Source organism: Hydra vulgaris, chromosome 15 (genome assembly GCF_038396675.1).
Source record: "Hydra vulgaris chromosome 15, alternate assembly HydraT2T_AEP".
NCBI lineage: Eukaryota > Metazoa > Cnidaria > Hydrozoa > Anthoathecata > Hydridae > Hydra > Hydra vulgaris.
In genome coordinates this window covers 34063607-34077092 of record NC_088934.1, presented here as the reverse complement: position 1 = coordinate 34077092, position 13486 = coordinate 34063607, and the positions used below count along the sequence as shown (strand labels likewise).

Below are 13486 nucleotides of genomic sequence, written 5' to 3'. Positions count from 1 at the left end.
TATAAGAATACTAGACTTTAATCCAATAATAAAAGCTCCATTAGCATCATAGAGTCCAAATTTCAGTTGCGTAAGCAAAACATACTTTAACATAGGTACTCTAAACCATATCATTGCATTAAAGCTTTCATTTTGGTTTTGTGTCTTTCCATGAAGTTAGCAATTTAAGTAGTTTAATTTTAATTCTACATAAATGGGCTTTAACTTTAAAAACGAGATTCAATGCACTTTTAAAAATGTCTGATAAAATCCAGTTTAACTACTTCAACATCCTTGTGCTTTTGACTGTAGCTTTTGCTATCACCATCACCCAAGTATTCTGGAACCGTAGGTAAAACTTCTGTAAAGAGCAAATAATTATAAAAAAATTTGGTACATTTCCTTTGCAAAACCTTTTATTCTTGCATAACGACAACTAAGATAATCACAAACATTCTGGACACCCATGTTTATCAAAAATAGAAGCCATAATTTCTAAATCAATAAATACACATTATAAGTTCCCACTTGGTACCATTACTTGTTCACTTTTATTTTGATGTACTTTCAAATAAACTTTGACTTTCAATACCTACCATATTTACATCATTACTATTAACATTACTTACTATTAACATTCACCAAGAGTCTACCATATTTACATCATTACTATTAACATTAATCACCAATATTTACATATATTTTTTTCTTTCTTAAACCATAACACGTACATATACGTTTTTGAAAACGTTTAGTAAAAATCAGAGACGTGGTGGCACCTGAAAAACAGGTACAAATCTCCAGAAGAGGGGCCCGGTTAAGTATTTTTAACGAGAGACAAATAAGCAATCAAGGAAAATCGTATTTATAACTAAAAAAAGTTTTTCAAGAAACAAAATATTACGTAACTCATTTGTATAAGCATAGTTTTTTATTCTGTTTGAATGGGTCAAATTCCACACTTTCTCATGTTCTACTGACAAAAGAACACGTTCCCCAACATGCTCTGATGTCAACCGATTTGCTAGACTAGTTTTGAAATGTTCTCTCATACTGAATTTGGAATACAGCATCTAATATAGTCTTCAGCATAAAATTGTAAATGGTGAGGAAAGAAGGCAAAGTTTTGTTATCCTTCTAAGCAGCTTTTCTGTAGATCTCGACAAAATCAGCCATTTCAGTAGTGAATTAAACTGATACCAATTTTGAATTTTTCAAGCACTGATTGAATTTTTTCTTGTGAACTAGAGTTACGAAAATTATGACTAATATCTTCACTCATATTCTTCAATAAAAGGTGTATATGCTTTCTAAAAATTTCCGCTGTAAAAAAAATTTGTCAACAAGAATTGCAGTTGCTGAATCCACTAGAGTATAAAACACTTCTGCCAGCACTGAGCTTTAGCCTAAGTAAGTCGTTCATCTTCTATTTCATTGAAGTCCAGTTGTTTCTTTCTGCAAGTCCTATTCTCAACAAATGTGTGCTGTTTAAGCTGAGCTTCAGTTGCAATTTTAACAGCAGATAAAATAGCATTTTGGTCAGCACTGTGCCTTGATACTTATTTGCTTATTTTTTGTTCTAAAAAGTTAACAGAAACAACGGAAGATTCTGCATAAACTTTCATAACAATATTTGTTCCATGAGATCTACAATAAATAATTGTTGCCATGGGAGAACACTGCTTCAAATCTGTTGTACCTCCTTTGTTTATTTCTTGCATCTTGCTCGCAACATCAAAGGACATGCCTACACACTTTTAAATATTTACGTTAATTAATTTGATTTCATCTTTAATTTTTTCACTTTTTCCTTCACCAGTAGTTTCACCCATTGAAATCAGATGTTCCTTTACAACGGTCTCTTCTGCAGCAAGCGTAACATAACGTAATACAGAAGAAGTTTGCTCACAGAGTGTTATATCATTGGTGCCATCAGCTGATGGTGAAAAGAGTACTGGGTTATTTACCTCTTCTAAAATACCCTTCTTGACTATCTGTGTCATAGTATGAATTAGCTTGTTTTGTGTATAATAAGAAAGAGACGTTATTCTAGCACCCTTCCAGCAGATTGTCTTTAAGTACTGCGAGCATTTGAAATTTTTTCATTCAGCACCTCATCATACTGACTGAGGAAAATTTAACAACTTTAGAAATTTACCCGCGCCACATTGAAAGATTTCACTTTTTTTAGAGTCAACTAAGTTGGCTTCCTCATTTCCATGTAAAGAAATACTCTCTGCGATCAAATACCGAATAGCATCAATAACTCGTATTAGGTATTGATACAGTTTCTCCGCCTTTTCTTTTGTTATGATGTCTCATGGTTTCAATATTTATTATTTTATGAATTGTGGAGTCTGAAAATGCATGGACCATAGCTTCAGCAGCATTTCGATGGTTTTTCTTTGTTATGATGTGACTTAAGTTTAACCAATTATCAAACCTATCTTGTAGAAGTTTAGCTGAATCATTTTATTAACATTTACAACGCTGTCTAGTTGCTTCTGGTTAATCTTTTCTGCTAGATTTAGGTCCGCCGCTGCAGTTACAGGCACTTCATAGTTACCCATTTCGACAGGCACTTTCTCAGTTTTAGTAATGTTTTGGTTTCAGAACGCGTCTGAATATTGTAGTTTTGCTCCTTTATCTGCTGCAATTATGATATCTTGATTATTGTCTGTTTCTTGTACAGACGATTGGTCACTAATCTCTGTTATTGGCTCTGTTTCAATAATAGGTTTACTTGTGATATTCATAATGGATGTTGATGTTATGTTGATGTTAATTCTAAATTCTCTGTTGCTGTAAATGATGTCCCTCTTATCTCTGTATTTGTGGCACTTGCACTAACGCGAGACCTGCCGTTAACTTTAATTGTTTTGAATCATTGCCAGCTGCTTTTAATTCATGTTATCGTTTTTGAGCATTTTTTTCAGCACCAGATTTGTATTTTCATGTTGATTCTTTTTATTTTTTGTTCCTTCATTTTACCTGAAACATAAATAAATATAGAACTAAAACTAGTCCTATGATAGAAACCAGGGCATTGGTTTCTTTCGTTTGAGTTATAACTACTATCGGTCCATGGATTTTATACATAGTAGTACTATTTATAAATTCCATGGACCGATAGGGAGTGGACTGGAGCATATTGAGTAGTAGTAAATGAAAATAATAACAAAAATTCATTAAATACACAATACTATTTGTCAAACATATATTAACCATATTTATCAATGCAAAACAAATGAATTTGTTGCATTTTATATATTTATTGTTTTGAACTTTTCAATAACATTTTTCTCTTTTTTCTGTTGATGGGATGGTTAATTTCAGATAAAGAGGAGACATTGTTTAATCGTTCGTCACTACAATGCTTGTTTTCGGTATTCTTTTCGTTTAGCAATACGTCTGCCTCTACCTTCGCTCGTTGTTCAGCTGATTCAATTGCTCTAGCTCGAAATCTTCCGTTTTCTTTCTCGAGCAAGACAAGCTAATCGTTCATTTTCAGTTTCCAGCTTTCTTTTTTATATTTAACTTTCTTCTTTATATTTCTTCGTTGATATGATATTTTTTTTTTAAACTTTAAAATCTTTAATTATTATTTTTAATTACTACTTATAAGTACAGTATTAAAGCATTACTTAATTTTTTATAGTATAAAAACTATCAATTTCAGGTCAACAACGTTTTTTGTTATTATTATTCAACATCAAGTCCTCGTACCCACGTACTGGGCCACCACGTCCCTGGTAGAAATTTAACTCTATCACTTTTATATTCTATCTTAGGCGTGTCTATTTTTTTTTAATTTTCTACTTTTTAGATATTTTAAACACCAAAGAATTCAAAAACACATTTATATTTGTAAAAAAAATAAATGCATAAAATAACACTTTAATTTAAAGAAGTGAAGTTTTCGGTCTCTAGCAACGCTCATAGCAACCATGCAAAGCTCTTAGAAAACCTTAATAAATAAACATTTTCTTGGCACTAACTTTAATTTAGCGGATGTTTATACATACTGCTATTCACTTTGTTTTTACATAAAATTCATAACAACAAACTACAAATTGAGGGGAAGGCATGTTAATGATAAATGTTTTTTTATGCTGATTTTTCTAAGCATTGTGTTTATATTATAACTTTAATATGGGGTCATCTAATAGAGCAGAAGTCTAGAGCAAAAAAACAGTACAAACCCTTAATAAAAACCAAGTTACAGATACACAAGATTAATATAAAGCAACGACATTTAGTTCTAAAAACAAATCAGCTTTTGAAAAAAAAAACTTTTGAATAAAAAATTAGAAAAAACTCCAACAAGCTAAAATTAAATTATAAATGACTCTGAATGCTATATTTTTATAAATACTGACATACTATTAGAAATTGTCAATTTTATTGCGACTTGTCTATATTTTCCATGCAAAACTACCAGTTAAGCATAACATTTCTGCAATGAAAGGGTTTGCTCATATGATCTTCATTCGTTGCTTGAGATGTGATTGGTTAAAAGAGTAAGGGTAAGGACCACAATATGCTATAGAGAATTAGGATAATTTTCTTTTTTCAAAGGTACTATATAGTTTCCAGTTGCTCTAGTGCTAAATTTATTTATACTAGCATTAAAAAAGTTATTTATAAATCGACTTAAAACAGTTCCCATTTTATGTTTGAATATAAACAAAATATTTTAATATATACTGATTTGGTAAATGTTTAAAGTATTCATCTGTTTTAGTTATGGGTTTGCACGAGTATGCTTATCTTTGTAAAATATAATTCTTGAAGCGATTTTCTGTCGTCTATAGAGAGAAGTTAATTTAGTTTTATGGGTACTTGCCTATGCTAAATTGGCGTATGATAGGTAGCTGTGTATAAAGAAAAAATAAAGAAGTTTTAAATTTTTAAACGATAAATAAAGTCTTGCTTTATAGAGTAGAGCAATGTTTTTTAATCAATTAAATTTTAAACTATCTGAAAAAAAAAATCAAACAGAAAAATTTTTTTTGAGAGGTTGCCTTTCTTAAAAAAATAAAAATTATCATTTAGATTTTATTGCATAAAAAATGATATTTTTCAGTAAGACTTTTAAGAAATAATATTTCATAACTTCGCGTTATTTTAAACCCAATACGGCATAGGTTTGGAAAAGTATTTTTGTTTCAAATAATTTTAGTGTTATCAAGGAAGTGCAGGCAGATTATTTTCAAAAATGTTGTTTTTGATTCAAAAAAAAGTTATTGAGTTTTTTTTATACATCTACTGTTTTGTACTACTTAACCATTAGTTTTAAGTTATAGCTATCTTTTCATTTAAATGTTTTTTCAACATAGTTTAAAACTGATTGATTTTTATTTTTGAATTAAGACATGCACTGCATGCCATTTAAATATCTAACTGTACTTATATTTAAAAACTTTATGATTCACGGGGCAGCAGTTTCTCTTTTTGTGACATTATAATATTCAAACAAAAAATAACTAAAAAAGTATTATGGTTTACTGGATTGCTAAAATGTTCTTAATATAGCTTCCACACCCCTTTTTCAATGGTCTGGATCAGCCCCTGAATTACTAACAAGAACAAATTACTAGATTATTACGTCATAGATGTCAACTAGCTCTAAAGCATTTCTATAGCGCAGATTGATTACTTAATTGATTTACTGAGCCAACAATCTGTTGAAGTTTATTCTAGGAGAGGTTAACTGAGTCAAAAATAGACATACTTTTTTTTCTTGAAACGCAATTTTTTTTTTTTCATTGCTCACCAAATCTCATTTTAAGATATTTTTAGGGGCAGAATTTTGTGCGACTCTTACACGAGTATATGAATGGAATTCGTCCGGGTATTTTAAAAGTGACAAGGTTTTCCTGTTATGTTCAAACTTAAAAGAAAGTCATAAAAATCAGTTCTTGCTGTATTTTTTTTTAAACAGCATTCAAGGGGTAATTAGTTTCGAAGAAAATTTTAAAAATGTCTTTAATTTAGTGTTTTAGTTTTGTTAGAATTTACTTTAATTTCTTCATTTAAGAATTGTCATTGTTATAAAATTGTTTTAAATATATAAGTTTAAATATCAGTTTGAAATTTTTTAAAATTTTTTAAAATTTTTTATTCTGCTTCCAAACTTTAGTAGTAGTTTTTTAAAACTTAAAAATTAAACAAAAAGTGTTTTTAAAACAAAGATTATTCTTTTTCTATTTTTAATTTACTTATTGAATCGTTTCTAATTGATTTCTATTTATTAATTTTCATTATTAATGATCATAAAAAATTAAATCAATTAGAAACATTAATAGTATTATTAACAAAACTATTTTAATGATACTAATGTTAATAAATTTATTAATTATAGCAATAATAAAGTAACAGTAACAACAACAACAACAACAATTATTATAACTATTATTTTTATTATTAGCACTGTTTTTGATTTCCTTGGTAATGTTTTTATGGGATCTTATGAATTTTGCACTGAATAAAAATTAGTTAAATTGTATGTCTGAAAATTAGTTTAAATTTTTATTTTAATGTTAAAAAATGAACTTAAATTTGTTATTGATCCCCATCTTTTTTAATCATTAACTTTGTGCATGAGTTTTTGATTTTTTGATTTTAAAACAATTTGGGTTTAAAAGCATAAGCAATATACAATTGAATGATGTTCTAGGGATTGGTACTTTGGTTGTATTTACATCTGAGGGTTTTGGTTAGAACAGGCAGTTTTTTAATTAAAGGAAAATCCTAAAAAGTTATTTATTTTTTCAGGTTTTTGTTTTTTAATTTTTTAAATTTTCAGAATAAAGTTAATGGAAAAAATTACGATATAAAATCCGGGTTGTTTTAAAATTAGGAACATAATATATGCACAAAGTAAATTATAAAAAAGATAATAATCGATGTTAGAATTTCTCAGTCATAAATCATAAATTATAATATAGTAAAATGTATTATATTGTAAAAAACAGTGCTATTATTACAATAATAATTGTAATAATTAGTTATAGTAAATGTAAAAAAATATAAACATATCCAAATCAACTTTAGGTTGGTTTTATTTTACACACACACAGATATATAAATATATAAACCTTACATAAATATATAAACCTTACCAACCTCTTGATCTTGAAGAGTCTAATGTTCTTTAAATGATTTGGATAAGTTTATTTATTTTAGTTTTTTAATTAATTTTTTCCAATCAAACATTGTAATCAATTTGTTTGGTTTAGCATTTTGAATTAATTTCTTTTTAAATTTAAATTTAATTTAATTTGCTTTATACATAGATAAAAGAAGAGTATCACCCTATTTGAATCCACCATGTTTGAAAATCATGTTTGAAATGTTGAATATAATTTTAGTTTTAAAAAATATACAATGTTTGAAGTTTTAAATGCTATTTCTTTTTTTTACTGAAACATATTTCTATATGATGACATATATATTTATCTTAGAAAATTATCTAAGTATTTTAAAAAACAATCAGAAAAATTAGAAATTAGTTTTTATTTCTTGAAGCATTGTTTGTTTTAATGGATTATTTTAATAATGATGGACATGGATGATGGATATGGCATAAAAGAAAGTTATTACTGAGAGAATAGTGCATTATCAAAAATGACTAGGGTTCTTTTGATAATATTTAAAATACTATTATTTCCTACTCTCCTGAGAGTTTTTTTTTTGCATTATCAGAAGCATTTTGGGTAATTATTTAAAAATTATTTAACTTTAAAGTTCAAGAGAGTGAGCAATTTTTGCTCTTGTTTGTTATTCTAATTAGTTTATTCACAGCAAGTATAATGCTATACCTTGCAATAATAGTTTGAAGGCAAATTCTTGTTTTCACGCAATTTTGCATTTATAGTTGCTGTGGATTCATTGTATTAGTTGAGAATGAGTTAAATGAGTTATTGTTACACAAGATTAATATAAATGAAGACAACTTGGTATTCTGGTAAGTTGTTGCTCATTTTTAATTTTTTACTAAAAGAGATGAGCTGTGTTTATACTAAGTTCTTTTTATCTTTGTTTTTCAGTGGAGAGCAAAAATTGAGTTATTTTTTTTTTGTCAAAAAAGCTACTTTTTTTTTTTTTTTTTTTTTTGTCATTTAAAAAAAATATTATTAATTTTTTGGTTTTATAGCTATAAATTTAAAATTAAAAAAAAAAATAAAAATTAGAAAGTTAAAGTATTATTTTTTATTTTTTTTTGTCTGAAAAATCTCTCTTTGATATACAGATTAATATTACGTACCAGTATGTTCATAAAACAAAACTTTTTTATTAGGATCTTTAGTTCTAGGTAATGTATCATGACAAGTAGCATCTTTATATGGAAGAATTTCATGGGGTGGGGTAGAGGGCTATGGTGGGGTAGTATAGGGCTATAATGCTAAGGTAAGAGGTATATAAGAACTTTTTTTTGTCACTTTATTTTTATTTTTAATAAAAGTCTTAGATTCCCTTAACTTTTATTTTTATTTTTAATAAAAGTCTTAGATTCCCTTAACTTTTCATGAGGCCAGGTTGATTTAAGAATGACTGAGGCCAATAAACAACTACCAGATATATTTGTTTTTTAGTGTTTAATATATTCAAATTTTGAAAGGAACCAGTCACCATAATTAATAATAATATAATGGTAAAGATATGCCAACGTAGTTCGACAAGTTCTATGTATTAGAAACACTAGAAGTTAGGTTTAAAGTTATCTGAACTTATCAAAAAATAATTATTTGTTAAGATACAAGGCAATTATCAACCCAATTATATTGTTGTTTTTTCTCTCCAAATCAAACTTCATTGTTAAAAACAGTAAATGTATGAAAAATTATCATTTATAAGGCTTACAATAAATTGTATGGCATAAAATGCCTGATATTGTGGTTATATAAAAGTTAAAAAGTTTTTTAAAACTAAAAAGAAAAAGGTAAAAATAATACAAACAAGTCATAAAGATTTTTTTAAGTTAATAGTCAATTACCATCTTAAACTCTTTTATAAATAATGTTATTAGGAAGTTATATTTTTTAACAAATTTTAAAGAGGAAAAGTTTAGATGAAGACTTGAATGACTAATTATTGCTGACTTAATTTTCTAAGTTATTTTGCTTAATATATTTTTCAAAATAACATGTTATATCGTGGTTGCTTTGTAAATAAAACAGGTTTTTAAACTCTACAACATGTGTTAGGTTTAATGTTAATGTCTCAGTAACTATTTTGCTCCTATAAGCATTTTTTTTTTATTGCATGTCAATGCATACAATTTTCTAAGTTATCAATGAATAGAGTATTCATTGATAACTTAGAAAATTGTATGCATCAACTGAGAACTGTAGCAATATTGTGTCAGTGTATATGCATAAATTAAATTACATAAAATCGTTTGAATAAATATGCAAAACAAGAATATAAAAGTTTCACATATAAAATTCCTAACATCAATGTCAGCTCTAAAATAAAAGAAATTTAGTTGTAAAGACATTTAAAATTGAATGTTGTTTTTTAATGTTTCTTTTTAAACCAATCCAATATAAATTTGCCATCTGCCATCTTGCCTTTAACAATTTTAGAAAAAATTATTTTGCAATATGCCGCAAAAGTAATTTTAATTTAAAAAAAAAATTACTATAGTAAAATGTATTCTCTATACTACGAGTTCTCTCTATACAAAATAAAATATTTAAAACATATATGTATATATTTATAAGAATAATGAGTATAAATAAAGCAAGGTTTTCTTCCATATAATAGTAGTTTCACTTTTTAGCATAATTTTTTTTTATTCAAGTCAATCAAAATAATAATTGACTCTATTATTTTGATTGACTTGAATAAAAAATAATTTATTAAAATCAGTCTTTTAAAGATATTTTATTTAGTAAAAATATTTATATAGTTATATTGTTATATATTTACAATATACGCTCGAGAAATATTAAACAAATAATTTTTGAGTGCATCAAGTCAAAGTATGAAAGCTTGAAATTTAAATATTGTTAAGAGATAAAAAATATAATGCTTTTGTGTTGTGCCACATAAATTTAAATATTGTTAAGAGATAATAAATATAATGCTTTTGTGTTGTGCCACAAAAATTTATAATGAGCTCCTAAATCAATAATAAAACATGAAGTGTTTATTTTGTTTGTTTTGTTAATTCACCTCCCTAAGGCTGAGAAAGCCTCTTCAGTCAAGGAGGCTACTTTAATTGTGGTTACAACCCTTTCTCAACTCTTACAACTCTATAATGATGAACAAGGCTGCTATGCAAAGAAACAATCCCACAAGGGAACTGTTGGGGATTGAACTCAGAACTTCTCATTTATGAGGGGAGCGGTCTACCACTACACCACTAATGCATATTGTTGTAGTAGAAATTTTATATTTAAATTTTTTTATTAAAAATAATTATTTGACCATAACAAACCCTAAGTTTTTTATAAATAATTTTTTCTAAAAGACTCTTTAAGAATAAACGGTTAAATAAAATCATAACAAAATCATGCTTAGTCTTGTATGAAGTTGTGTATAAATTTGTTGACTGTTCTATTCAAGGTTTTAAGTGAAAATCAAATACTCCTCTCTCCATTATAAGCGACCGGGGTTGATATTTGACTGGGGCCGGGTTTGATAAAACATGGCCAGAGCCAAGTTTGTGACCAGGGCTCATGTTATATTTTGTATATATATGCATATATAAACATCATTATGATGATCAACATAATCATCATCATCATCATCATCATCATCATCATCATCATCATCATCATCATCATCATCATCATCATCATCATCATCATCATTAGGCTTTAGCCTTTCTCTTTTATGCTGTTTCTCTAATCATGGTCAATGCTCAAATAAGGTATTATCTCTATTGGCTTCTTATTCAACAATTTACATTCTTTTACTGTATCTGTCCCTTTGGCTGTAAAAGCTTTTATTAATCCAGTTTTTTTCCTTGCACATCAAAAAAACCTGATAACTCTTATCCATTCTTATGTTTTTCTTTTTTATACATTTAATAAATAGTAAATATAAGTATAAAATTATAGCACATAAAGAATTATAAATTTTTTTATTGCCCCGGCTTTTAATCCCTGCTAAATCTTATAATTTTGCTGGGGCCGGGGCTGGGTTTGCAAAAAGTCTCATTTTTAGCCAGGGCTAGAGCTGGGGCCCCGGTCACTTAATTTCCATCTTAATTTAATTACTGTTATGAAACCTTGTACATAAGTATGGTAACCATTTTTGTTACAAAGTTTATTTGTCACTACCAAAGCAAAATAAAAATCCAAGTCTTTTCCTAATTTTTTAAAATATAATTTTTATAATTTAAATTTTTTATTATTCAAGGTATGATTTTTTTATTAAAAGGAACATGGAATTGATTACTTTAAAATGCAGCATTTCTCAAGACTAAAAATAATTTTTTGCTTCCAAAACCTGAAAACTATAAGTTTTTGTTTTTTATACAGTTTTTAACCATGGAGTTAACTGTGAACTTTTTTTAGCCATGATGTTTTAGCTTCTTTTTGACATAAAGTGTGATTGATTAAACACATGCTTTGTTTTGTTATTTATTTTTACTACTTAAAAAGATTGTTTATTACATATTTGCTTCAACAAACAAGTAATTAAAAAAGCAGATGAATTTTTGTTGTTATTGCTCTTTCAGTTAAGAATAACATTAAGATATAGACGTATGGCCTCCCAAAAAATAAATAATTTGATTCAGTGTGTCACTCATCAAATATGTTATATTTTGTTTCATACCTATAGAGTCTTGTGCATTGTTATTAAATTTTTTTTTTTTTCAGTTAAAAGTAGGTAGTTCTTTCGTTGCAGTTCTTCCATTACAGTTCTTCCATTACAGTTAGTTCTTTCATTAAAGTTTCATTACAGCTAGTTTCATTACAGTTTCATTACAGCTAGTTTCATTACAGTTTCATTACAGTTGAGTAAAAGTTCAAACAATCTAATTCTGTTTTTAATTTATTCAGACCTAATTGTGTATATTCAAAAATATTTTTTATTTATATTTATATAATTAATCCTATTAAGATAAAAAGTTTTATGAATTGTTCTATATATTTATTAATATAAGTTAATTTACTTATGTTTAGTTCATATAGATTATGGCTGATGTCACTGATGTCATAAATACTAATGGAATATTTTCACAATGTTTAAGCAAACAAACACATTCAATAGAAGTTGAGAATGTTTTAGAAGGAAATGATGAGACTTTAAAAAAATGTGAAGTTCCTAATATTGTTGAGGCTAAAAGTGACAGTGATTTTTCTATACCAAAAGAAGAAGCCGATAACATATGTAATTCCCCAAATTTTTCAGCAAAACAACAAAATGAATTTGTTAAAACAGAGACTACTGAAGAAAAAATAACAACACCTATTGAAACAATTATAGAAGAGCCTATTACATCAACCAATATTGAAGAGAATGAACATTTACCTAACATAGAAGAACCTATTACATCAGCCAGTATTGAAGAGGATAAACAGTCACCTTATATAGAAAAGCCTATTACATCAGCCAGTATTGAAAAGGATAAGCAGTCACCTTATATAGAAGAGCCTATTACATCAGCCAGTATTGAAGAGCATAAACAGTCACCTTATATAGAAGAGCCTATTACATCAGCCAGTATCGAAGAGGATAAACAGTCACCTTATATAGAAGAGCCTATTACATCAGCCAGTATTGAAGAGGATAAACAGTCACCTTATATAGAAGAGCATGACAATTTAGTTACTATAGAAAATAATAATAATCCAATTGCTATAGAAGAGCATAAGCTTGCATTTATTGAACATGATGTTAAACTAGCAACTGTTGAAGAACATGTTAAACCAGTCATGCAGGTTTTTTTAATTTTATATCTATTGTTTCTGTAGATTAAAGTTGTTATGATACTAATTTTTGCTTACTTTTATTTTTGAAATGTGTTTACCTAGACATTTTTTAAAGTTGAAAATAAAGAATTATAAATTAATTTTTTTTAGGAAACTCTAACTCAGTCAATATAAGTACTGATGGCTGACTAACCTAAGTATGCAATACTTAAGCAATACATATATATGAGAAAAATTTCCTTAATGTTTTAATGTCCTTAAAATTTCAGCAAAATTTTTAGGACAGAAAACACTATTTAAATTGTGGGTGTTTTTCCATAAAATTTCCCTTTTCAAAATATCTTTCTTTAAATGGTTTTTAACAACTAATAACTTTTAAACAAGTTAGTTTTATGCTTCATTTTTTTTAAATAGTAAATATTCTAATAATATATATATATTAGGGTGTCCCATGAAACAACATTTAAAAAAAAAAAAAAAATTTATTTAGGTGCTCCAAAAAGTCCATAGTCTTATCACAGGGCACTGCAGATGAGCATTTAATTGGAAGTTCACGGCTTTTTCCTAGCCGATGTTGGAAAACTTGCCCAGGGGTGGGGTTTGAACCACGAATT

General features: G+C 27.3%; 1 protein-coding gene across 3 annotated transcripts in view; it reads left to right on the top strand.

The window, feature by feature from the left end:
- The first annotated feature begins 5786 nt into the window (after positions 1-5786).
- LOC100209756 (zinc finger CCCH domain-containing protein 18) overlaps positions 5787-13486 on the top strand; it is a 48642-nt gene continuing 40942 nt past the window's right edge. Inside the window, exons 1-3 of one of the 3 annotated variants that reach the window (XM_065820622.1) lie at positions 7274-7697; positions 7859-7948; positions 12123-12881. In XM_065820622.1, the coding sequence (XP_065676694.1) occupies positions 12135-12881 (747 nt within the window). In that variant the 5' untranslated portion in view covers positions 7274-7697; positions 7859-7948; positions 12123-12134. Of the gene's footprint in view, positions 5934-7273; positions 7698-7772; positions 7949-12122; positions 12882-13486 lie in introns of those variants that run through there. The other 2 variants (XM_065820624.1, XM_065820623.1) reach the window with 2 other exon arrangements.